The sequence below is a fragment of the Diplotaxodon limnothrissa genome, linkage group LG15, assembly GCF_057381915.1.
Source record: "Diplotaxodon limnothrissa isolate DT_005_m linkage group LG15, D_limnothrissa_male_GT1.1, whole genome shotgun sequence".
NCBI classification, from domain to species: Eukaryota; Metazoa; Chordata; class Actinopteri; order Cichliformes; family Cichlidae; genus Diplotaxodon; species Diplotaxodon limnothrissa.
Window position 1 is genome coordinate 21,738,995 of NC_140610.1, and position 27,583 is coordinate 21,766,577.

General features: G+C 39.8%; 2 protein-coding genes across 2 annotated transcripts; both read left to right on the top strand.

Annotated features, from left to right (window-relative positions):
- The first annotated feature begins 8,081 nt into the window (after positions 1 to 8,081).
- LOC146617463 (hydroxycarboxylic acid receptor 2-like) lies at positions 8,082 to 9,293 on the top strand. Its single transcript, XM_085373424.1, has 2 exons — positions 8,082 to 8,618; positions 8,829 to 9,293. Exons 1-2 carry the CDS (start codon positions 8,082 to 8,084, stop codon positions 9,291 to 9,293), a joined length of 1,002 nt encoding a protein of 333 aa, XP_085229550.1.
- Positions 9,294 to 18,945: 9,652 nt separating this feature from the next.
- On the top strand, positions 18,946 to 21,485 carry LOC146617464 (12-(S)-hydroxy-5,8,10,14-eicosatetraenoic acid receptor-like). The gene is made up of 3 exons (XM_085373017.1): positions 18,946 to 19,082; positions 19,696 to 20,101; positions 21,012 to 21,485. Exons 1-3 carry the CDS (start codon positions 18,946 to 18,948, stop codon positions 21,483 to 21,485), a joined length of 1,017 nt encoding a protein of 338 aa, XP_085229143.1.
- Positions 21,486 to 27,583: the final 6,098 nt, after the last annotated feature.

Here is a 27,583-nt window from a genome sequence, read left to right on the forward strand (position 1 = left end):
ATTGAATAATTGACACACAGCTGATTTATGTTGGGTAAATTGGGCCAACCACAGCTTCTTCCATTCTGGCTTAGACTCAATGGGGTTTATAAGGCAAGACCTTGAGGAGTGATGTTTTTGGAAACAAAAAAAAGACAAACACTGTAATGTCTGGTCGAGGAAGCGTAAGAGCAAGGGGCCCAGGGAGAAGAGAAGGCCCAAGGAGAGGGCAAGGTAGAGGTGTGAGAATGCGTGGTGGTGGCATTCCAAGGGCTGCAAGAACAGTAGTCAGTGATGAAATTCGTGCCACTATCATTGACCATGTAATCAACCATGGTCTTTCACTAAGAGAGGCTGGTGAAAGAGTGCAGCCCAATTTGAGGCGGTCAACGGTTGCCTCCATTATACGCATCTTTCAACAAACCAACAGGTAAGTATTGCATTTTACATGGATTGTTTCTATTCTCACTTGACATGTCAATATGGTCATACAGTAATGCATATGTTGAATTTTTTGTCTTTCTAAAGAATGCAACGTCTTCCACCCTCTGGGGGAAGAGGAAAGCTCCACAGTAATGATCAGGAGCTTGCCATTGTAGAAATGGTTACTGCAAATAATGCAATAAAACTGCGTGAAATTCAAACTAGAATTGTGGCGGACCATAAGATATTTGACAATATCGATAGAATCAGCCTCACAACCATTACGCGGACATTGTCCAAACACAGAGTGCGGATGAAGCAGCTCTACACTGTTCCCTTTGAGAGGAACAGTGAGAGGGTCAAGGAGCTACGACGACAATATGTCCAGGTATAGTGTATATTCAATCCAATGTCCAGTTCTATAAGCTTTGCACTTTGCAAGTAGGTAACCTACACAATACTAGGTTACAGTACAGTATGGTATACAGTAATAACATGACTTACATAAACTTTGTTTCAGAGAGTTATGGAATTGGAGGCCAACCAAGCCCCTCATGAATTCATATACATCGATGAGGCAGGATTCAATCTGGCCAAAAGGCGTCGACGTGGACGAAATGTAATTGGAAAAAGGGCCACAGTTGATGTGCCAGGACAGAGAGGGGCAAACATTACCATGTGTGCAGCAATTGCAAATGCAGGATTACTCCTTCACAGATGTCAGGTTGGACCCTATAATACAGAGCGCTTGCTTGCCTTTCTCAATGATCTCCACCAGCGCCTGGTTCCAGAGCAGGGTCAGGAGGGTGAAAACATGAGGACCTTTGTAATTACCTGGGACAATGTGGCTTTCCATCACTCGCAAGCAATAACAACATGGTTTGAAGTCCACCCAAGACTGGTAAGTCTCTTCCTTCCACCCTATTCACCTTTCCTCAACCCCATAGAGGAGTTCTTTTCTGCATGGAGGTGGAAGGTTTATGACCATCAGCCACATGACCAGATGTCCCTCCTTGAAGCCATGGATGCTGGCTCCAGGGACATCACAATTGACGATTGCCAAGGGTGGATCCGACATACCAGGCGGTTTTATCCCAGGTGCATCGACTTGGATAACATCAGATGTGATGTTGATGAAAACATGTGGCCTAACCCTGAAGATCGCAGAGATTAGATGCAAATTTTTTGCCTTTTTTTAGCCCCCCTCCCCCCTTTTTATCTTGGCTTTTTGCTGTTGTTTTTTTGTTCAGAATGCTCTTGTGTGTTTCATGGATATTTTGTTCACTGTAAGCAATACTGTAAAACTTTCTCTGTCCTATCATACCGTGTTTCTACTGTACCTCCTGTAGTAAACAGTAGAGAAACAAAAACTTGTTTGCTTTTTACTGGAATGCTTTTGAATGTGAACATTACTGTACATGTGGACATACAGTTACCAACCAAGACATTTCTGGTGTCAAAATGGTGGATTGCATGTTTCGCATGCAAATACCTGTAAAACTGAAACATAAAAGTCTATGCAGTTTTTGTAATGTCAATAATAGCCAGTATTTTGAAACAAGGTGTACTTTGATTGACTGCATGTACCTTGTGAGGTGAAAACAAGTGTTATTCTTTGACAGACTAATTTCATTTTGAGTCAGATTTATAGTGTTTTTGTACAGTTAGTGTGTGCAGAGAAAGATGTGTTCTATTTTGAAATGAAGAGTTAATATATATTTAACAAAATGTATTTTTGAGAAGAAAATTATCCATTTGGCCAATTGTGTTTTGTAGGTGTGAGTCTGTGTTAAGAGTTTAGAAAAAGTATCTGAAGTATGGGTAGGCGCTTGTTAGCGATTGAAAAAAACTGTAATGTAGTGTAACAGTGGTCCAGTGTCATGTTGTCCCTGGTGGGGCAGTCTATATGCTGTCTATATTTAGGAAGTTCGTGGTTTAGATTTGCTCTGTTAAAATCCCCAAGGACAATTGTAAAGGAATTGGGGGATTTTCTTTCCAGGGTGGTAATCTGGTCAGCCAGCTCGCACAGTGCGTTGTTCGGGTTGGCCTGAGGAGGGATGTAAACTCCAACAAGCATGAAGGAAGAAAACTCCTACGGTGAATAAAGTGGTTTGCAGTTGATGAAAAAAGTTTTCAGGTTTGGGCCGGAGTATTTCTGTAACACTGTGACAGCAGTACACCAACCTTCGTTAATCTAGAAGCAGACTTCACCACCCCTTGTTTTCCCTGAGAGCTCCGTTTTGCGGTCTGCCCGGTGAAGTTGGAAGCCTGGCACATTTGAGACAGCGTCTGGGATTCGTTCATTGAGCCAGGTTTCAGTAAAGCACAGGGCAGCAGAGCGTGCAAAGTCCTTGTTAGCCCGGTTTAAAAGCAGTAATTCCTCCACTTTGTTTGGAAGAGAGCAGAGATTCGCAAGATGAATGGAGGGGAGTGCCGTGCGGAATGCCAACGTGATTTCACCAGTGCACCAGCGCGGGTCCTCCGTCTGCGTCTCCTTCGAGCGCCACAGAGAGCTGCTGTGCCTTGACTAAAATCTCCAAAAAACTTTCCAGGTTTATGAAAAAAGGATAAAAACTATTTTGAGATGACTGTCTGATGTTTAGCAGTTGATCTCTGGAAAAAAAAGTGATGTGGTCTGAGTGACCAAATGTACGGAATATAAACAAAACGAAGGAAAGTGCAAGAGAGCGCAGTACCAAGGCTGCCATCTGTGGTGCCACTTTGATTCAGACCATGTTGTTTTTAGCAATGTGAGATATGAACTTATTAACAGTCTTGAATTTTTTATTATATTTGGAAAATGTTGTGGTTTGAGGAAAGATAAATAATATTTCAGATTTTAAAACCTCTCTCTGACGACTTCCTGATGAGTCAAGAGTTAAAGCTCACTTTGTGTTCTCCCAGGATCCTGTGATAGAAAATACATGAACAGTCAATTACCAGCAGCTGTTGCTTTGTAATACTTTAAGGCTGACAAAGCTTTGAGGCTTTAGAAGCGACAGCACCTCCAGACATAATATTTTGAGTGTTTAGGGATAAGTTCACCTGCAATCTGCAATCTTTCAAATCTCTATTAAAATCACTGACAGCTACAATTTTATTATACCAAGAGGCTGTTTGCTTGGACTAAATCTTTGCCTGTCACATAAGGATTGCTGTTACCACGCCTACTTACACTAAATTTCAAAGCTGCTATGTTAATTATCTCCAGTCTGACAGGCAGCAACTTGTCCAGCTAAGTACCAACAGCTGAAAACGCACAAAGTAATCATCAGTAGATGAGACTGCAGACTAATGCCAGAATGTAATTTAATCTCAATACTCAATTATTTCAAATAAATACAGAAAACCAACTACAAACAGATGGTCTTTGACAGGTAAAATGAGGATTAGTCATCAGTGGTAATTTCCCAAATGAAAGGAAGTGAACTATCAGCTTCCACATTATTGTCATATTTTTAACTCTTGCACTGAAAAACTAAATTTAATGTGAAAGAACTGTTGAGGTACAGAGATCCTTAATGCAATCGACCATGTAACATCAGTGGTACCAATTCTCCAACCCACACACTGAAGGAGTGAGCAGGGTTCACTGCTCAAAGAATACTAAAATTAGCTTTTCATCAATGCAGGATAGTAAATAATTATTGAAGTATGCCTCAGATATACTGCAGTTTCACAAGGTTCCCCTCTGTTATGCATCAAAAGGCCATACAAGGTGTTTCAAAAGCCAAGCGGGAGAGTTGGTGTTGTGAAACATGTTTCTTTAACCAATGTGAAGCAGTTTGTTAAGCAATGCTGCAGAATAGCTGTCAAATCAATAGTTTGTGGCGTAAAGAATGTACAGGTGTGGTTTCATTCATTTAACCAAGAATTTTACATGCCAATAAAAACTAATAATTGCAGCATTGTTAAAAGCTACTTAAGTGTATAACAATGTTTTTATGTTTATATATATATATATATATATAACACCCAGCACGCCCCTGTTTATCCTTCAAGCTCGGGTCCTCTACCAGAGGCCTGGGAGCTTGAGGGTCCTGCGCAGTATCTTAGCTGTTCCCAGGACTGCGCTCTTCTGGACAGAGATCTCCGATGTTATTCCCGGGATCTGCTGGAGCCACTCGCCCAGCTTGGGAGTCACCGCACCTAGTGCTCCGATTACCACGGGGACCACCGTTACCTTCACCCTCCACATCCTCTCGAGCTCTTCTCTGAGCCCTTGGTATTTCTCCAGCTTCTCGTGTTCCTTCTTCCTGATATTGCTGTCATTCGGAACCGCTACATCGATCACTACGGCCGTCTACTGCAACCGTAGTGCTGCATTAACATCATCTAGCAGACCTTCTGAGGGTACTTCACGTAATCTTGGTAACCGGCTACGGGGGATCCAGGTTTCAAGCTTGGCCATGATCCTATTTTTCAGGTCAGTTCCCCTCGCACTCAACGATCCTTCTCCTATCGCACTTGGGGCTATGTACCCAATCTACACAATATTTTCATGGACCGGCCTTTAAGGTGTCGCGGATAAATACAACAAAATAAAATGATACGACCAAGACAAAAAGTGTGGTATTTTGTAAATATAATAATAAATGCAAATTTACTGTGTTATTGTGTAACTTTATTAGCAGCGTCCTCCTGAAATGCACCAACAACATTGACAGTAACATCCTCCTCTCTGCCCCTTAATGCTCTCTGGACGCTATGGTAATGCATAAATATTTCTTTCAAAATAAGATACACAACTACAACACGGGAAAAGACCCAGGGAAACCAAGTTAACGATAAAAACCTTGGAAACCAGTACCCCGGTACCGCTGCTCTATTGAACTTGACTGCATGCTGAGGTGGCAATTCAGCCATTTGATTCATGTTACAGCAGCTCATGAGTAAATGAAAATGGTGCAATAAAAGTACTTTTAGAAGTAAATTTTTCCAAGCATTAACATTTACTTAAATTTACTGGAGTAGAGTTAGGGGTTGCCACTTCAGCATGCAGGGTTAACTCTGGTTTTACTGTTCTGAAAAAGGCCTTTTTCAGGGAACACAAAATGGTTAACAAATTAAAGCTGTTCTGCAGCAATTGTGGTTGACCAAGCCTTAAAAGCTGGTGCTACTAATTCCTACAGGTGTTTCAAATTGCCTGGATTACTCTGCCTGGATAAAAGTAGTGTTGGAACACACCTTGGTACCATATGTTCGTGAGCACCAGTAGAACAGTATTGTACTGCAGAAAGTAGTGTGATGCTACAAAAATGGTGAGAAAAAGGCAATTAACAATGGAAGAAAGAAAGACCCTCATAACATTAAAAAAATTAGGTATTTCTTCCACAGAAATTGCAAAGAAAGTCAAGGTGTCACTGAGTAGAGTTTCCTTCACAATCAAAAGCACTCAGAAACTGGGGCAAACTGTGACAGGAACAGGTCTGGCAGACCCAAAGCCACAGTTGAATCAGAGGACAGGTTTCTGAGAGTTAACGGCTTACGTGATAGGCGGCTCACAGGACAACCATTTCAAGCACAGCCTTGATAGTGGTCGTGGTAAGCAAGTCTCAGTTTCAACTGTGAGGAGAAGACTTTGAGCTGCAGGTTTGACAGGACGAGTTGCAGCAAGAAAGCCATTGCTAAGATGTCAGAATAAGACAAAGAGGCTTGCCTGGGCCATGAAACACTGTCATTGGACTACTGAAGACTAGAAGAAGGTATTCTGGACCGATGAATCATAATTTGAAATCTTCGGTTCACCACGCAGGATCTTTGAATGCCATCGAGTATCAAAGGGATGGTTCCACAGTGTTGGCATCAACTGTCAAACATGGAGGAAGAAGTTTGATGGTCTGGGGCTGTTTTGCTAAATCCAAGGTCGGTGACTTGTACAGTGTGAGAGGCACCCTGAATCCTACCTTAGTTATGTTGTAATAGGTGTAGGCTGCTGGGGGATTCCCATCATGCACTGAGTATTTCTTCTTTAGTCACCTTTCTCACTATCTATGTGTTAATAGACCTTTCTGCATTGAATCATACTTGCTATTAATCTCTGACTCTCTTCCACAGCTCATCTTTTGTCCTCTCTTCCTTCTCTCACACCAACTGGTTGCAGCAGATGGCCCCGCCCCTCCCTGAGCCTGGTTTTGCTGGAGGTTTCTTCCTGTTAAAAGGAAGTTTTTCCTTCCCACTGTCGCCAAAGTGCTTACTCATAGGGGGTCATATGATTGTTGGGGTTTTCTCAATATATATTATTGTAGGGTTTACCTTACAATATAAAGTACCCTGAGGCGACTGTTGTTGTAATTTGGCGCTGTATAAATAAAATTCAATTGAATTGAATATAATCAAACTAATCAACGTTAGTTAGTTTAAGTACAACGTTACAACTGAATGCTAGTGGACTCAAAAGTGGGCTTGAAAATCTGGAAACAGCAGGTTAACGTCTGACAGGCTACAAATATTGATTAAAAAACATTGATCACGTGGTTTTACAGTATTGCTCTTAATATTTTATAAAAGCAGAAGCATCTACATCTAAGTTCTCTATTGACAGTGTTCTCTCTTTCAAGATACTTTTATCATAAGAACATTATGCCTTAATTTTTTATATGTTTTTAAACAAAAAGAAAAATTAAAGATAGCAAAAGAAAGTTAAAAGACTATTTAAAACTGTCTTTCAGCCAGTCTTGTTAAAATCATGAATAGTATTGTTTTCACAATGACCCTGGAGGGAGAATCTAACTCTTTAGAGATGCTTGGACTTGCTGAAGCAGTGAAGGCATGCAGAGCAAAGTGAGGCCTAAGGCCAATACACCCCCCACCCACCCCCACCCCGTGTTTTTCCCCAAACATCCCCAAGCAGCATTTTTAGCATCTGCATAAGAGGCCTGCACTTTTAAAAGTGATACAAACGCAAAAATCTCTGAGCTGAGATGCTTGACAGCTGTCATTCTAGATAAACTAAGTGACACAGTAGCTTAGCAAAGGCAAGATGGTTAATTCTTTCTCAAAAACCTGAAATGTTCCCACAATGTTTCCCCATACCGCTGTCACGCTGTCAAAAGTCAAGCTGGTGCTATCAGTGCTTGTTTTAACTTGGTTACACAGACCTTGTCAGGGCTTAACGAGGCTACACAGAAAGTTTGTTTACATGCCATGATTAAAAAACAAAGGTGCTTTTGCTTCGTAGTTAGATGTTTGAATTGTTTGTATTCTATATTCTATATCTATTTTACAAGTGAGTTTTGGTCTATGTAAGTCCCGTTGGTCTAACAGTGCAATAACAGCTGGTGACTCACCCCCTCATGCAATAAGGAGGAGCTACAAACTGGGGGCAGAGCAGCAGTACAAAAGAGATGCCTACTGTACCTGCACACTGACTTACTTCCAGATTTAACTGGAACTGGTACTGACTTTCGCCTGAAAGGACATAAAGTAGCAATGACTCAAGGACTGAAAGAAGAAACCTAAAGTTTTAAAAAGGACCAAAACTAAAGACACCGAGGAAACCTGTTTGACAGGATTTCTTCTGTTTTGATTGCAGGATGGAACTCGATCTTTGAAGTGATTTCCTCTTCACTTTAGAGACAATGCTTTGCTCTATGCTTCCAGGGTAGAATCTGTTTCTGTTTTCAAGCTTGGAATTAATATTTGCTGACCCCCAGGCAATTTGTTTTTTGACTGCTAAAATGGAAAGCACCAATGGAACTGAACAACCTCTTGAAGACGATGAAGCTGCCGAGATACAAGTGTACAAGTTCTATGCAGCCGCAATAATTGTGATTTTTATCTTGGCTTTGCCTCTGAATGCATCTGTCATCCACCTCTTTATTTTCAAGCTAAGGTTTTGGAAATCCAGCACAAATAATATCTTCCTCTTCAACCTGGTTTTGGCTGACATCCTCCTGCTGATCTGCTTGCCCATAAAGGCCTATACCTTCATCCAGGGAGTTAGAAATAGTAACAATGACGCTGTCTGCAAAGCCATGCTTTTCATGTTGTTTTTAAACCGTGGAGCTAGCATCGCCTTCCTAACAGCGACTTCCATCCATCGGTATTTTCATGTGGTGCACCCTGGTCGAAAAAGTCCCCTAAAAGCGCTTAAGAAGTCTCCACAGATCTCTGTCCTCATCTGGGTGCTGCTTCTGCCTCTCACCATCCCCACCATGCTCAAAAACTTTGACTGCTCTTACAGCCTCATTAAAGAAAATGCTACCGTGATCAAGGTAATGCTTACTTGTTTCATGCCTTATTCTCTCTTACTGTAGACAACACGTGCATAAATTAAGGTCATTGTGTCTTAATACTTATAACAGTTTAATAAGAGTTTAATTTTGTTTTAAATCTAGGAATCCTCCACAGCAGTCATGCAAAGTGATTTTTAAACAGAGGTTAGACTGCTGACATTCCCTTTTATTTTTATCCCCCTATCTAAGGATGTGGTGGATGGCATCAGAGAGACTGTAATCTTTACTCAGATCCTGATCCCGTTTGTCATCCTGCTCTACTGCACTGTGCGCATCGTCAACCGACTCAGGAAAAAAACAGTCGGGGATAGGACCAAGCTGAAGAGAGCGGTATTTCTGGTCACTGCTGTCATGGTGCTCTTTTCATTCTGTTTCCTCCCCTGCACCATAGCCAGGATGGTTCTGCTTACCATTCGGGTCAAAGATATGCCTGATTACATCGAGCACAAAGCTGTAGTGGCCTTTGATGGCCTCGTGGTCCTCTCCTACATAGACTGTCTGCTCGACCCACTTGTCTACTGCTTCTCTAGCACCAAGTTCAAAGCACTTTATCTATCCAATTACTTCCCATTTTTAGTAAAAGAAACTCCACAGGTCAGCTCAACAGGAAAGTCAAACAGAACTACAAATGCTACTGTCATTTCATGTTTATGAAAACAAAGAAGGGAGAGTTCCCATACAGAGTGTGGTTTCACTCTATAGTAGCCGCAGGTTGAAAAAAATGGTTCAATGGTTAAAATGTGTTATGAGGACAAGGCATATATATATTTGAATTCCTACTTTCTTAAGATTTTCAAATATACAGAAGTAAAAAATGAAAAAATATATTAGTTTATCAGCCCTATGGATATAGCACAGGGGTCAAAGTTTGAAATTTCTCTAAGAGAATGCCTCCCAGCCAAAGTATGCACATCTGTTCTTCTGTCAAATTATACCAACACAGCTTTTATCTAAGCCACAACAGTGAAACAAGTTTTTGTTTTTCACACCATCTGTTAGATAACATTTAGGGGATCCTCAGTCTGCAGGTGATTAATACGTCATTTTAAAAGTACATACAGGGAAATTATCATGACATGATCATTTCCAGCTCATAACAGTTCAATATAATAATTATTTTTTATATTCATATTTATTTTGTCTTATACTGGGCCATGTAGCAGACATTCAGGTTATCCACAGTCAGAAGTAAGTCTCGCTCTCAGTCATGTGTCTTCTGATTGGCTTCACATCATCAAATGGTGGAATGGGAAGGATCTACACAATTTTAGGCAGGTGGCTTTAACATTGTGGCTGGTCGGTACTGAACTGTTTGTGATGTGTGAATAGAGATATGTATATATATTCATCCTGAGATTATTTCTAGTAAATGGATTACGGTATGTTGGGAACACCTTGATGATACCACCTTGAAAGCTCTGCTCACAAAGTGCCACGCCCACAAACGACTCTTACAATGTAACACGTGAGTCATACACTCAACCTGAACTAATCTTCACCCTGACTTAGTCCCAGAAATCCCAGCATTTCTATATAAGTCACATGGGTGAAATTACTCACCTTAATGACACCATCAGTAGATGTAGCGTGCCGAGTGAGGGTATGTCTGGTGTAACTGTCTGTCAGTAAATAGACACCTCCCTGATTTAAGTAGTCAATAAGCTGGAATCTGGTGAGTCTATGCTCCCTGCTTTCATCTACAATTTAAATCGTCTGTGGGTTAACAATGAGTCACTGCAAGATACAAACACTTATGCACTTATTTGGAATAGCAGTATTTGTTATAGTTCTTTGTCGTAAGAAAATAATGAATAACTACAAGTGTAATAACTGAGTTAAATAATTCTTTTGAGTTATGGGTAAAAAACAAACTGAGGACATTGATACATAAGCTAAGGCAAAAATGTAAATAATAAGGAGACAGAGTTAGAAGCAATAAATATTAGCACCCTGCAGTGATTACTTTGTTTACTTGTCTGAAAGTTGTGTAAATGTGACATTTTGAAAATATTATTTGTTTATCTGTGACCCTAATGAATTCAGCTGCAAAGTCAATATGCTTCATTCTTGTGTTACCATATCATTCAATCTGCATTTTACATTTAAAAAGTACATTTAGAAATCCACACTAAAAAAATGGCCTTTTGATGGATGACTACACACTCTGGACATAAAGAAAAGAGAGTAAAAGAGTAGGAGGGAGTCCTTACCTTCCTTGAAAGGAATCTTTGCAGAGTCCTTATTATTTATTTCTGGCCTTTTGAACCAGATGGTTAAAAAACATTATTACCACCCTGCTAGCTTTCCTTTTGGGGCTGCCAATATTTGGGTTTTTTGGTATGCAGGAAAAAACAACAACATAATTCTCCCCATCAGCACAAATATGAATACAACCGTGCCTTTTTTGTGGATAAGAATTACATTATATTATTCAGACTTAAATCACTTCACAAAAAGTGACACTTATTGTTTTCTTAGAAATTCCGAATGTTTTCATACCCTAGATATATTGTAGCAGTAAATTAAGTTGTGAAAAAGACTAACACAAGTTGGCATTTTATATTTTTGTTTGCATGAGGCATTTTGTAAATATTTTGTGTATTTTTACTTCTGCACCAACATGTTAATCTTCATTTTCTGCTGATGGCACATCAGAAATTTTGGTGTACATGTATATGTGGATATATGTTAATATATTTGCATACAACAGCTAATTAAATTAACAAAAAGAAAACATTTCCATGATGTTCAGATGTGGGTGAAAACACATTCAGGCCAAAATACAGCTCCTCTATGGGGTTATGAGTGAATGTCACTGTTGTGACAAGTGGCTCTATTAATTAATTAATGAGGTAAAAAGTGTCAAAAAATTGCTGGTTCCACTCTTAACGGAGAGCTAAAAGCCTTTCAGTGTATATTTGTGACTGAAAATGATGGCACGGATGGAAAACTTCTGGAAGGCTTTAGGAACCACAAAAGACGACTGTAATGTATCTAATGGTGAACTTTAAACTCAATCTGCCAAAATGATTCATAATTATTACCATTAAAACTTTTTCTTGGCCGTTTTGTCTCTTCTTGCACAAATACGTTTGAATTTAGACTCAAGAAAAGAAGAGAGACAGATCAAGGGTTGCTGGGATACAAGCAGTCAAACATGTGGTTATGGCGTGTTGACACATGTAAAAAGACCAGTTCTGACAAGTTTTGGCAGACATCAAATTAGAACACATTACGTAGCTTTTACTGACAGAGATGACACTGGGATTTCTAAAGAATGTGAGACCATGTAAAGAAATAAGATAAGAAGAGACTGTATCTGAGGGAAAAACATGACATTGAGATTTTAGACAGAAAAGGGAGAAATATGCCATTTACTGTTTACTGTATATAACTACATACATTAATATTTTTTCAAATATAAATTTTGTTTTAAAAAAATAGTTAATTTTTTCCTTTCATGTGACATGAAAACACTTTTTTTTATTTTTGCGGCCAACATGTTGTCAAACTAATGACTGAGAGGGAAAAGAAGTTGTCTCATTTTAACTGTTAGCAGTAGTTTGCACACCACGGCAGGTACTCCTAAATGTAAGTAGCCTCTCAGTAGGTCAGTGCACTCAGCTTAGCCACAAAAAATGCTCGTTATTGATTCATGGAACATGATTAAAATCTAACCCAACAAGGTTTCTTCCCAGTCCCAAAATCTACTGAAAGAAGCTCGACCCACAGTGACATCGTTCAACATCCCACACAAGCCACAGAATTGCTGCCAACGCCTTGGTGCCAAAGAACAGAGAAAACCCTCTGGGATCCCACATGCATGTCCATACCCAGATCTGTTACAGTTGTTTTGGCAGTAGGATAGGGACCTAAAAAGTGTCAGGCTGCTGGTATTAACATTGTGTTTGATTTATAATTTAGATGTTGCCTGGTTAAGTAATACTGTTTGTTGCATTATCTGTACTCTATGAGATTTATAAAACTAAATCTTTTTTTTTTTTTTAAATTAGCTTAAAATACAGACAGACTGAGATGTAGGAATCATTGCACAGCATAGATAATTCACAAGCAGACAGTCAACCGGTGGCTATGTTAGCAGCAGGCCTCTGGGTCCGGGCTTGTCCAAATATTTCTCTGTGCTCCTTTAACCGCAGTTTGTTACAGCTGTTTTGGATTCTTGTACACATGCTCTTCGAAGTTATTTAGTTTATGTCTTGATGTAAGATGTTTACTTTGTTACGCCTCATTTTATTTTGGCAGTCTTTTGTTCCCTGTGTTTTGCATTTAGTTTTACTTCATTTATCTTGTTATCCTGTGATTGTTTGGACCTGTTTGTTTTCCCTGTTCCACATTCTCTTGGGGTCCAGGGTATAGTTGGCCGTTTTTGACTGCTTTTGATTTTACCTTTATATTTCCCCTTAAAAAATTGTTTTCTTTGCATTGTTTGTGGTATCGTTGCTTTCAGTACAACCTCACGTCTAAATTTACAGTTATTTTTTCATGTTAACATAGTGTATTTATACAATTGGCCTAAAATAACACAAAAAACCTAAAATTCAAGCAAGTAAGTATTTTTTATTGTGAGAACCACAAACATGTTAAATGAATCATTTTCATAACTTCATCAGGTAGTGGCCTCCAGCTCACACTGGAGCATCTCGCAGCCGAGGGTGACATGACAGGAAAGAGAATCAGCACCTCCAAGTCTGAGGTCATGGTCCTCACCCGGTCAAGTGCCCACTCCAGCTTGGGGATGAATTACTGCCCCAAGTGTGGAGTTTAAGAATCTTTTGTCTTGTTCACTTTTGAGGAGAGAAGGGAGCTCGGATGAGAGATGAGATTTGCTCATTCAAATCAAATTTTACCGTAGTTTAGTTTTATTTCACGATAATAAATCAATACAAGATATGAACTCTTATTTATTCTCCTTTCTTTTAGCAGCTGCTCTGGAGAGTATAGTGATGGTGGTTTTGATATGAGTCATGTCTGTACGGAAGAAGCATGTTTTTTATTAAAATATTACAAAATATTACTGATTGTCTATTTAACTTGAGTAATGCTGTTGCAAAATACTCACAACTTGCTGTAACACTAAAACATATTTATTTTTAAACTGCTCTCACATTATCTTGGTAAGAACTTATAAATAACATAGCAAAGAACAGGGAAACAGTCAGAACCCATCTCCGATCTGAAGGTGCAGGGAAGCAATCCAGAGCAAAATTAACCTGGTTATTTACATGGTAATTTCTACGATGCAAATGAATTACACTGTAAGACAATATGAATTAATTTCCCCATACCAAACAATAGTTTTCCCATAGGTATGGGAGTCGAGAACCGGTACTTGCAGAAAATCGGTTCCCAGTAGTCCAATTCCTGCTTCCTGCTCCAATTGTCTGCTTGATCTCAGTCCCGCTTATCGGTTCTTGCACTCACACTCACAGTGGGATGTAAAAGTTTGGCCAACCTTGTTAACACTTATTTTCCTGTATAAATCGTTGGTTGTTACAATAAAAAACGTCAGTTAAATATATCATATAGGACAGCAGTCCCCAACCTTTTTTGCACCACGGACCAATTTATGCCCGACAATATTTTCACGGACCGGCCTTTAAGGTGTCGCGGATAAATACAACAAAATAAAACTATTACCGGTACCGAAAAAAGAAGATTTATTCATAACACATGTGAAAAGACCCAGGAAAACAGAGTTAACGATAACAAAATAACGCTGAAAACCGATAAAAACCCTGAAAACCATACATTTCACACCTGAGCCTCAACTCTCGCGGCCTGGTACCAAACGACTCACGGACCGGTACCTGTCCGAGGCCCGGGGGTTGGGGACCGCTGATATAGGAGACACACACAGTGATATTTGAGAAGTGAAATGAAGTTTTTTGAATTTACAGAAAGTTTGCAATAATTGGTTAAACAAATTCAGGCAGGTGCATAAATTTGGGCACTGTTGTCATTTTATTGATACCAAAACCATTAGAACTAATTATTGGAACTCAAATTGACTTGGTAAGCTCAGTGACCCCTGACCTACATACACAGGTGAATCCAGTAATGAGAAAGAGTATTTAAGGGGGTCAATTGTAAGTTTCCCTCCTCTTTTAATTTTCTCTGAAGAGTAGCAACATGGGGTCTCAAAACAACTCTCAAATGACCTGAAGACAAAGATTGTCACCATCATGGTTTAGGGGCAGGACACAGAAAGCTGTCTCAGAGATTTAAGCTGTCTGTTTCCACAGTTAGGAACATGCTGAGAAAATGGAAGACCACAGGCTCAGTTCAAGTTAAGGCTCAAAGTGACAGACCAAGAAAAATCTCGGATAAGCAGAAGCAATGAATGGTGAGAACAGTCAGAGTCAACCCACAGACCAGCACCGAAGACTTACAACATCATCTTGCAGCAGATGGAGTCGCTGTGCATCGTTCAACCATTCGGCGCACTTTACACAAGGAGATGCTGTATGCGAGAGTGATGCAGAGGAAGCCTTTTCTCCGCCCACAGCACAAACAGAGCCGCCAAAGCACATTTGGACAAGCCAGCTTCATTCTGGAAACACTGCTCAAAATCCACTAAGGCATTCATGCAGAGGAACAAGTACAACGTTCTGGAACCGCCATCTCAGCCCAGACCTGAATATTATTGAAAATCTGTGGTGTGAGTTAAAGAGAGCTGTCCATGCTCGGAAGCCATCAAACCTGAATGAACTAGAGATGTTTTGTAAAGAGGAATGGTCCAAAATACCTTCAACCACAATCCAGACTCTCATTGGAACCTACAGGAAGCGGTTGCCCAAACTTTTGCATCCCACTGTAAATCACCTGATTTGTGTTCACGTCTAAGAAGCGAAAAATAATGGCGCAGTCTAGAGTGGAAGTGTAAAACTGCACCCAGGACAGAAACAGCTGCATTATGCTGCTAAGATAACTTCAGTTTCTTTACAAGCATCTGCCAAGATGCATGCTAACGCTAAGCTAGCCAAGAACCCAGAGTGAAAATTGAGTGAATGCCGACCCCAGGGGCCAGACCCTCAACTTCAACAGGTAACAAAGCAGATGAGCAGTCAGGTTGCAGCCTCCCTCTCTTCCTGTTCATGTTTCCAAAGCAGAATCCCTGGCGATCGCTTTTTTGTTCTGGTTTTCATCTTTGCTTTGTCCAGTCAGCTTTGTATTCCACTACGAAAACGATTTTAAAGATGTGTCACCTCATTAAGCAATTGTTTTAGTCTGTGGGGTTGTAGCCTCAGGTTTATGTTTTTAAATAGTGATTATGGCAAACTGTGCTTGAGCTATTTTACAGAGTAACATAAAAGTAACGTAACAAATAGTATAACAAATTACTTTTCCCTGGTAGTAATTATGCAATTAAATAAAGTACTATATTAAATAAAAGTACTGTATTACTATATTCAGTAATACGTCACACTTAATCCTCTATAGCCACACACCGTGATCTGCCAGACACACCAACCCATCCCTGTTTTACCCGTAAAACAGGGATGGGTCCAGGAGGTCTATTTGGAAAGAGAGCACAGGTTGGATCGTTGGCAAAATGCCGGGGCAACACTAACGCAAGTCGCACAACTATCCAGTGACGAGTAGCACAGCTTCATTGTCTTAAGTAGTGACAGGAACACAGAGGTAATTGGGCGCAGGTAGGTACTGTAGATGTCCTGCAGGTGCGTGAGCCAAAGGTGGGAACCCATAATGAGTCCCGCCCTGGGAGGAGCGAAAGAGAGAGAGTAACAACAACAAAAACACTGTCACAGCTGACCATCCTCAGGCAGGCCTGCTGGGCCATGACATACACTCATATTATTGGTATAGAAAAGTCACGTTGCAATGGCTGTAATGGGTTAAAATTCGCACTGTTACAGTCAGACGTGCAACAAGCCATAAAGCACAAAACGTACTCAACTGTGTTCATGTGTCTGTTGCAGAAACCATGTGGCATAGCTCATTTGTGCAACATTGTGTCAGACAATGACACAGCAGTACAGTTAAGTAAAGTGAAGTAAAGATGTCAGTGCATGGCTTAATAGGATTCAAATTTATATTGAAGTTTGAAATGATTAGTTTTCTTGTATTTTACAGCAGAGGGCAGCTTTAGAGAGGAGGAGGAATGGTTACTTTAACGGTTAACATGAACAGAGCAAAGTATGTTGACTTTGACAAGATTGCATGGTTGACTTAGTTACCAAAAACGCTGTTATGCATTTTCAGGTTGATTTTTGCAAGGAGTATTTTGTAAGAATGACCAAAGTGTTTGTCTATGATTTCCTCTGAGTTTTCATAGTTGTAGAAGACTCTTTATGCTCATCCTAAAGCATAGACATGACTTTTCCACTGCTTGCAATTCTCTAGTATGTTCAAACAAAGGTGTACTTGAAGATGAACTCCTGTCTGTATTAGAAAGCTGTAATATTTCCTTAAAGAATCCTCTTATATACTGTAACAAAATGTATGCAGTGTAAACTCATCAGATCTTCAGACAAACTTGTATTCTGGCTCAACCTCACCCCATGAATCATACAACTATTTCTTTGAAAAGTATTCACAACCCTTCACTTTTTTGTTGTATCTTTCATGTTGTACAGTTTTCCTATATGTATGCTCAACAACACTTAACCAAACATGCATGAATTCATGATGATACCATTCCTGTAGAGTGTCATTTGGGTCTGGAGAATATTCCTGCTGGAACTGAGGAAGAATACAGCCTGGAAAAATCCCTCCTCTATGACAAAGCTAATCCAAAAACACAATATTCATGCCTGTGGATACCATTTAACCCGCTGTGTGCCAGCACACCAGCACAGACAACATTTAGAATATTAGCAGGTCAGAATGCAGAACCTTTCAAAACCTTTCAGTATCACAGAAGCACAATGGTCTTAATCATTTTGAAACGGAAAAAAAAGCTTGAAATCATAAACAAATGTGGAATTCCAACATTAGATTGCACAAAGTAAGAGGTGATTTCATTTGAAGATAATTATCACGTGCACACTTTCCAAGCTATGAAGCTGATCCTTCACTCATTATTTCTGTGGCACCGGTGACATATTGATAAAATAGAGGTATAGGTTGGCACTGCCCGTAATCCTTCAACCAAATAACAAAAACACCTGATTCTGACCCTGGCAAACTCTCACTTTGACATAACCAAAGTAGGTTTAATCAAGAAAACTGATAAGTATTAATCCAACTTAGATTAGCTGGCATGGAGCTGAAATACAGACTCTGCCAGCGACTATAAAGTAGCAGCTCAGTCAGACTGGCTTTCCATGCAATGCAAGAAAAGATGTGTCAGGAAGAGTGGAACAAACAGCCTGAATCCAGATGTGCAAAGATTGAAAACCCTTGAACATAGAAGGCTGTAGCTGCTGCCAAATGAGGCTTTGACAAACAAATGTATCTGTCAATAAGACACAGGTTTATGATTTTTTTTTAACATTTAAAAAAGATTCATAAACAATGTTATTACTTTGTCATAACAGGTTATTGAACGTAGGAAAAATCTCAAATCTAAAACTGTGTACCTAAAGACACTGATCTGTCACTTTATAGCAATGTAAAACTTATATGTGTTTGCATGTTTTTTCCATGAATGTCTCCAAACATAATATTGCAAATGTGCAAGCATGATTTTGTCATATTGACAGTCCCCTGAATGTCACAAGGAGTTTAGCCAGTCTGCTGATAAAACCACCTTGAACTACCAGTTTCCAAATAGCTCTCTCTCTCTGTAACATCGAAATTACTGTCAGATTCCTTTTTTGCAGTAATAATTTAGAGTTTGCAGATTGAAAGATTCATAAATGTAACTCTCATGCTTAGTTTCTCAGTCAGTTGAGTAGAGCTCCCTAAACCACACCTCCAGCACCTCCTGAATGTAAATACTTCTTCGCAAGTAACCAGCGTGGTAGCATCACATAAACAGAGGCTAAGAGAGGGCATTTTCTCCTTTCTCCTTCACTGCATTGAGAGTGTGCTTCCTCCGTATCTTTTGCCATGGAAAAACCAGCCTTGACAGAGGTCCACAATCACTGTAAGGCTCTCTTAAGGGGACTGTTCAATTTAAGGAACTAGAAGGAGAGTGAGAAGGAGCATCTGTCCCTGAGGGGTGAAGATTCGAGATCATAGGAACCTACAACAACCTCCAGGATAAAGGATTTAACTGCAATGCTTGCTTTCTCAATATACGACATATTAATTTGACCGTAGCTTTATCTGCTATAGAAGGTGGACATTTTTTGCCATTTATATGATGATTCAACAAAACATGTCTGTAAATCGATCAGTTGACCACTGCAAAACACCCAGTGACATTACATACCAAGTCCTCTCCTGGGTAATGGTGGGAGAATTTACACTGGGTCTGCCTCTCAACCTGTCCGTTCTCTACATCTTCATCTTCAGGTACGGGAAATCTTTTTACTCGTTTACATTTATTCTCGTTTTAGTAAAAACCAAGAGGAAAGCTGTGCTGGATTCTGGTTACTGGGGGCAAAGTTTGCTAAATGAAGTGTAAACCAACTGCGCTACTGATGTGGCGAAGAAAGCGGTTTTAAGTTTATCTTTAAAAGACTGTGACCACTCTGATGCAACCAATTCAGATGCCATGAAAATAACAAGACCTACCAAAACTCTATTAAACCTTTGAAATGGACAGATGAATCCAATTTTGTTCTTGAAAAGTTAAAATAGAAAGTGTAGAACAAAAAAGCTAAGCTGTAAGTGTTACACTGAAGTGCAAACAAAACAAAAAAGCAGACCGTGCAAGTCGCTACAAAGTAAAATCTACATATGTTCCCACGCTGGTCTATGAGTTTTGAAGAGTTTATCTGACATGAGTCTGAGTGCGACTGTCCAACATTTTACTCAGCTCTCCGAGGAGAGGACGAGGTCGTGTAGATGGCAGAAACAGCATCATAAGCTTAGGTTTATTTTTTTCCTGTTCCTCTTCATTCGCTCTTGATACAAAGCAAACTCGCTGGCTGTGAAACAATTAACTGTTATATGACCTTTTTAGATACAAGTTCTGGAAGAACAAAGCGATCTTCTTGTTCAATATTGTGGTTGCTGATTTCTTGCTGGTGGGCTGCCTTCCTTTCAAGATCCATCATTACCAGCACAACTTGAGGCGCAGTGAGGACACTGTGCTTTGTAAGATAATGCTCTTCATGCTGTTTCTCAATCGAGGAGCCAGCATCGCCTTCCTCATCACGATGTCCCTCGATCGCTACTTCAATGTGGTCCATCTTGGAAGGAGAAATTTTGTCAACGTGTTTAAGAAATCTCCTCAGATTTCTGTCGTCATCTGGATCCTCTTGCTTCCCCTCACCACTCCTACTATGGTCACAACCTTTGAGTGCTGCAACAGCCACGGACGGGAAAAGGAGACATTCTTACATGATGTGACGGACACCTTTAGAGAGGTACGGTTTCAGTGTATTTGTTTGGATTTAGTGTTGTTTTATGTTACCTAACAATATATACTGATGACAACTGACTAAAAACAGGTTGTTCGCTGCCTCGCTCTGACAGATCAGATGGCCTCCAGCCTCCAGAAAGAAAACGGGTGGATTTGGATTCAAAAAAACTTTAATATTTATATTTGAACATTTAAGAAGAACAGCAGAGATTAACACAACTGCTTCAACTTCCTATAAAGCTGGCATTACAGTCAATATCCAGTTCAGTTCCCTAACTGGCAGTTCCTTTCCACAAGACATAGATACACTCACCCAGGCGTGGCAGAACCGAATTAGAGTTTTTCTGAAGTAAAAATTGGAGACAGCGTATAAACAAAAGTTTTCATGAATCATTTACATTTATTATTAAGCACGTTTTTTTTCTCTTTGTCCTAATTATTAATATTCCTTTGTTTATGTAACTTTTGAAATAAACACAGGATTTTCAGGGTCTGGACCAGTGATGGGATGAGATGTGGAACGTGTGCAGATAAAGATAAACACTTCTATAGACACTTTTCACAATATTTGGAAATCTTAGAGACCAGACAACTGTTAACTAATGTTAGAAAAACAAAAATCAACAGATAATCACCAGTTATTCTTGAAAGAAAGAATTAATTTGAATCGTTTACATTTCTAACTTAACATCATAACTTAAGTAAAAGGCAGGGGGTTAGCTGGAGAAGCTAAGGAGGGGTTTAAAGGGGTCAAAATATTAGTCCATGATTGAAGACAGAGTGTTTAAGTTAGGAGTGTACATGATAAACTTTCCCATGTCTGTATAGAAATCCAAGTTGACTGTGTGACACATAGGGCTATTGTAACGAGTCATACCTAATAGTGGGGTTTTTGTTTATTTTGTTTTTGTAAGATTGTTTTCTTCTCCCAAATCATCATCCCCTACATCATCCTCGTCTACTGCACGGTCCGCATTGTCAGCCGGCTGAGGAAGAAGACGGTTGGGGAGAAGACTAAGCTGAGGAGGGCTGTGTGCTTAGTCACATCTGTTGTCGTTGTCTTCTCCTTCTGCTTCCTTCCCTGCACTATAACTAGAGTAGCACTGCTGTTTGTGCGGCTGAAGAACTGGCAGGATGCAGAAAACATAGCTGTCCAGGTGTACGACGCCCTCATGGTTTTGTCTTACAGCGACTGCCTGCTGGACCCGTTGATTTACTGTTTCTCTAACTCAGGGTTTAAAGATGTTTACATATCTACCTTTTGCCCTGTATTTATCCAGAAGAGACTGACAAATTCTGACTCTGGCACCCCAAACACAACAACATGTACTAGTACTACTACTACTGCTGGCGCTAGAATGATTTTTTTGCCTATAATGGAGAAATAATCTGTCTCTGTGATACTTGACTCACTCACCCACTCATCCACCCACATAGGTGTTTTTAGCTGGGGAAGAAGTGCTGACAATTTGAAGTCATCAGATGACATTTACTAGGTAGTAAACACACAGCACTCAGTAAACACCACAGTTACTAAACAGAGTTAGTGAGTAGCTGACATGCAGTTCAAAGATTTTTACATTTTCTTCCTTGTTAAAAGATGATTAGTTTACAGATTGGGGCACTAATGTAGGCGGGAGGTTGCTTATTAAATGTAAATATTTTTCTTGTGTGCATGTATAGTTATTTCTTGGGTTATTTTCCACAGGACGCCAGGTGATACTGCTAAATGAGTGTTTATTAAGGTTTTCAGGTGCCTCTTGTTTGATACTATTACTGAAGGATGGTTTTTATCTTTCCAGTTATAGAGGGCTGTTTTTGTAGCCACTGTTAAAGGTTGGTGTGTATTTGTTCATACTCATGCCAGACCTCTTTTATGTAATTGATCCTGTTATATGAGCTCTGTGTATGATTTTATATTAGATTAGAGAAGAGGCACAGAGAACATGTCCAGTGATTGTTTTTACCTTACAGTTATGGGCATTTATTGTTGGTTTTTATTCGAAGATTAAGACACTTAAATTGTAACGACCTTTTTGTTCCTGCAATGTTTCAGTGAAGGTGCTTTTCCTTTTTTATTTTTTTTATACTACAAGGTCAGCTCAGAGTTTTTAAACAACCTTCTATTGAAAATAGAGACTTCCTTTTAAGGATGTCTTGCACTGCATATGAGTATATCCTCAGTAATCTGTTGTGAGGAACTGCCTTCACATGTACATACAGTCCTATGAAGACAATAGCTTGGTTAAAGTAATACTAACCAGCGTGACCATATAGGGCATTTCAGTGGATTAATAGGGAAGTGTATAAAATTAAAGATCCTGTCTGAGTAGTCCACTCATAAAAGTTAATATACAGTTTTTAAAATTATTTGTGCTAGGTGGAAATTTACACTTCAACTGCATGTTTTAAATAGTAAAATGTATATGCATGTTGTATGTCAATATTTACTTAAATATAAATATTAAAGCATTTTTAGTTATTAGGGTTATTATTAAACCAGACATGATGACATGATATGTTAGTACTTCCTGTAATAAACCAAAGCACTTAGCATTAGTGATATCTATTTTAACTCTCTTTTATTCATCCTACTAGGAGTAGGCCTTCTTAAGGCTGACCTAAATATGCACAGGTGTCATTTATCACTCAGGAATCTCTATAATGCTGAATGCTGAGCATCATCTCTGTCATTAATGCCTCAAACCTGCAGGTTCACCCGCAGTGCAAAATGTTGTGAAATCTACCAAGTGTTCTGATGCTGCTCAAAAAACTGCATTTGACCTCTGAACTTTGAGCACTTGTTTCAGTTACTTGTGGAATTTTATTACTGTGGCTATTTTTACATTTCCCATCACAAAGTGTTTTTTCTTATTGTATGAATAAACTAGTGAGTGCTGGTGTTATTGATTAACTGCCACTACAAAAATGTCAATCCTTACCGGACAACATGTTACACTGTACACATTTTTTTGTAGCACTGAAAACTTAAATTATCTGCCTGTATGATGATGATGATGTGTGCATACTGCTGCTGTAACTACACATCTGACAGAGTTTTTGCAAGTGAAGAGTGTTACCTTTTCTGAGTAAAATGTTACCACAAGAAATACACAATCGTGCAATGTTTACTGTTCAGCTTTTTCTGACACGGTAAGCCTTTACCAAACATATACAAAAAGCAGAAGTAGCTGCCTTGCGACGTCCAAATATTGACACTGTTATAGAAAGATGCTCGAGTATGTTCATGAGCACAACATGAAGTAATTTTTATGTTGAAATAGCATTTCCTCACATGCGGTCAGTTATTCGTGGATGAGGCCCACACTCTGACAGATTCTCCACATTTTATGGTCTCCAGCCTTTGCGCTGTGTGGGTATTATAACAGCAGGGAGAGCAGCTGCATAGCCTTGAAGCCGAGACTAGTAACCCCTAAGCCAGGATATCATAGCAATCATAACAGCAGAGAACAGAAGTATGAAAGCAAATGCAAAGAAAGGCCTAAATGTAAAACAAACACAGAACGTTATTGAATTACTGTTCTTGCCATCGCTGCAAATTGACTTTCTGCTTCCTAAAAGCCTGTAACGACTTAATGACACACCCTCAGCCTGAAACGTTTTATGGGATTTGGGTCATTAAGGTAAGTGACAAGTTCAGCGTTGGAAGCTTGACTAATTCAAGGGGAATAAAATCCCTCCTGTCATTATGTGCACCACTTGTATTGATCCACTTGAAAAAGCTCAGAATGAGTTGTTGAAAATGTTTAATTCTTTCTCTGAAAAAGCAGATTTTTGAAACCCAGTGGACTGACAGGTTTGTGTACTGGGACTAATTTGTTCCTAAAAAACAGGAGTCTACTATATTCAGGCCTTGTGGACCTGCTCTGCTTGCATGAAAACAAGCTCGTACGGTTCCTTTACGAATACATTTTTGGAAACAATCAACGCATAAATTTGTAAATTAGACACAACAGGAACACTAAACTCTTCCATCTGGGAAGCTTGAGAAACATTTCTGCTTTACTACACCTGCACCACAAATGTGCTGTGTGAAGAGGAGTATCTCATGGTACAAAATATGTCATTTTTGTCCTTGGCATATAATTAAAGATAAAAAAAAAACCTGACATCATCATTTGGGAAAGTACTGTGGTTCTTAACAAATAATAAGTGGACTCTCCCTGAAAACAAAAATGTGGCGACAGCTCTGATGATATTGGATTAATCCTGAGCATGCTGCCTTTAGTTTCACGGCTGAAACTTTGATTATTTATGCTATAAATCCTGCTGCTGTGTGATGTTACAGCTCTTTGGTAAAGAGCAATTATTCAGGGCTGTATGCAGCTGGCATTGCTGTAAAGGGGATAGAGCAGATTGTACTACAGCTGCAGGGTGCTCCATCCCAAATTAACCTAGTGCCATTACTGATGACATATGTGCTTGGGCTGCTGTTTTTCACTAAGACAACAGAATATAAAGTAGTTTTGAGATCTAAAAGGTTAATCCAGTGCAGCAGTTTTGTGAGCTTGCATTCTTTCTAATGGCCAGCAGGGGGCAACTCGTGTAGTTGGTTAAAAGAAAAGCAGGTTATACAGAATTTATTATTTTGACATTAATGAAAGCAACTTTTGCAAATTGCAAGACGGTCACCCAATAGCATATGCTCCAAAGACACTTACCCGGACAGAGGTTAATTATGCACAGATTGAGAAACAACTCTTTGCAGTGTTGTTCAGATGCAGACGTTTCCACACCTACATATACTGCAAAAGAGTCGTTGTCGAGTCAGACCACAAGCCATGGAGCACATACTGAAGAAGCCAATCTCTGTAGCTCCGGCTCATCTGCAGTGCATGCTTTTACAGCTGCAGAGATATGGCATAGAGATTGTGCCAGATTTCTGGAATTTCAGAGACGAAATTTTGCACTACCATAGCATCATCTTCAAAGGTGACAAAAACATAGTGCCAACAGCCCTGAGAAACAATATGCTGGAGAGAATCCACATTGGGCACATCGGGATCGAGTGTAGTGAGCAGGGAGCTAGGGATGCCCTCTTTTGGCCAGGCATGGGCAAAGACATTGCTACCACAGTGTAGAACTGTTCTATATGTCAGTAAAGGTGTGCAGCGAACCCTAAAGAACCTCTAATTCCACCTCTCATGCCTGAGAGACCATGGCAGGCCGTGGCCTCAGACCTCTTCACCTGGCGCGGACGAGACTACATAGTAGCTGTAGACTATTACAGCCGCTACTTTGAGCTCGAAAGGCTATTCTCCACTACTGCAGGGTCAGTCATCAAAAAGCTCAAGGCTATATTTGCCAGACATGGTATACCAGAGAGGCTTATTTCAAATAATGGCCCACAGTACAGTTCTCGAGAGTTCAAGGACTTCGCAGTCACATGGGACTTTGTCCACATAACCTCAAGCCCTTTGCATCCACAAAGCAACGGCCTCGCCGAAAGAACAGTCAGATGAACCAAATCAGTTCTGGATAAAGCTCATGCTCAGTGAAAACTACATAATAATTTCACAATCTTTAATTAGGGGTCTAACGTGGCATAAGATAATATAATAATCTCACAATTCCCCCTTTGACCTCTTTTTAAAGAGATCACTTACACCTCGCAATCCAGTGTTGCAGGGTTCATTTCTTCTTCAGGTGATTCTCCGCTCCTCTTCTTTCTTCGACCTCAGGGGTTAGACCACCCTTCAGTCGTTGCACAGATCAGGGGATTATTCTGCCCCGATTTTCAAACAACGATCTGTGTATTCTTGGGTCACAGCTGTGTCCCCCTTTTTACCAAGAGCCTCTCGAACCTCGTTGGTCTGGTGTTCCTTAATTTTCGCCAATCCCCTCGTGTTTATTGCTGTGCTTATGGGATCCATCCTCTTGAGGTGACTAGCCGGAGCCCAAACGCTATGACACTTCACCCCAGTTGCTGTCTTGGCAGTCTCCACGTCTATCTCTGCTGCGAAGGATCTCCGTGACCTCGTCTGGTGTCTGTTCCTTTCTCTTTAAGGCAGAAAACCAAAACACCTTTCTTCCTAGCCCTAATAATCTAATGTTGTTATCCATTGTTCCTCTAGTGATTCAAAATTGGTTTAGCATATCATGTTTGGGACTCTCTGTCCCAGAGAATTATTCTACACATAATCTATGTGTGTGTAAGCGTGTTTGCATCCTCTGCACTCAAAGTCAATACCTACAATATATCAGTCCAGACCGTCACGCCGAACGAAGCTTATGACCTTCAAAAGACTGAGTGCCAACTCTTATGAGCACATTTGCAATGTGTGTGTGAAATTAATTATAGCCACTTCGTTTAGTAAAAGAAATCAAAAACAAATTAACCATTTTTAATTCTAACATTTGCCCCCCTTTTCACAAAAATCGTGTGTTTCTTTCAGCCTGCCTTCCCACAGTTTCCTCTCCAGTGCGATACTCAGCTCCTCATGAACACAGGCATTTTGTCTTCTAAACACTATTCAGTTTATTTCAATCATTAACGCTTAAACATGAAAATAATGCTTCTCACTGGCTCTCTAGAAAAAGTCTGGCAACTTTTGGGTCATTGTAAGCTTAAGTTTTACCATACCTAAATTATTAAACACACAAATAAAGTCATAAAATGTTCATACAACCATTGTTTGATGTTAAAACTCAACTTCCCCCTTTTTGACACACTCCCATGTGTCAATTCATCGGAGCTAGAAAATTAAAAGAAAAGGTTAGTGACATCATATCTCAGAAAACATCATAAACACTCCTCTCCAGTATCGTTGCTCCAGCCCTGCCATCCTGTGTTGGGGAATGAAATCAGTTTAGTTATTATGTTAAATCTGTTAAACTCCTGGCCCCGCCCTGAGCCTGCGTCTGCAGAACTGCCTAGAAACAACACCTGTATTAAGATGAACTTCACATTTGTCACTCAGTTTTTCCCCCACTGTCTTTCCCTCACTATTTTCACTCTGTTAATTAGAGTGCTTAAACATGAAGTAGACTGCGTCCACAACAAGTCAATACAGCTGTAAATGTGGCCAATTATCAATCTATTACCAATCAATAACAAAATGATAGCTTTTATTTTATGCATGCTTTAGTCAAGCACTCACCCAGAGGACCTTCAATCCCAGAAAATTCCTTCTCCTCATTTAATAAAGTCTGTCATCCTTCCATGCCCTGGTAACTGGGCCATCCAGAGCTGTATCATTTTGAAATATACATACAACAAGTCAAACCACACCTTGGTCACACCAACCCTTTCTCCACCCTGAGGATGTCCAACGCCATCCCAGTCTGGACTGTCAAAGGTGACTTTAACGCTAACTTTTCCGACAGTCCTGTTTATTGCATTACGTGGTCAGATTAGCTAATGTCTGCACATTAGAATAAACATAATTAACATAACTGGGTGTTATTTCACACACAGTTATAGATTCCAAACCTCCATCCTTATATGGTTTGCCAAATTATGGTT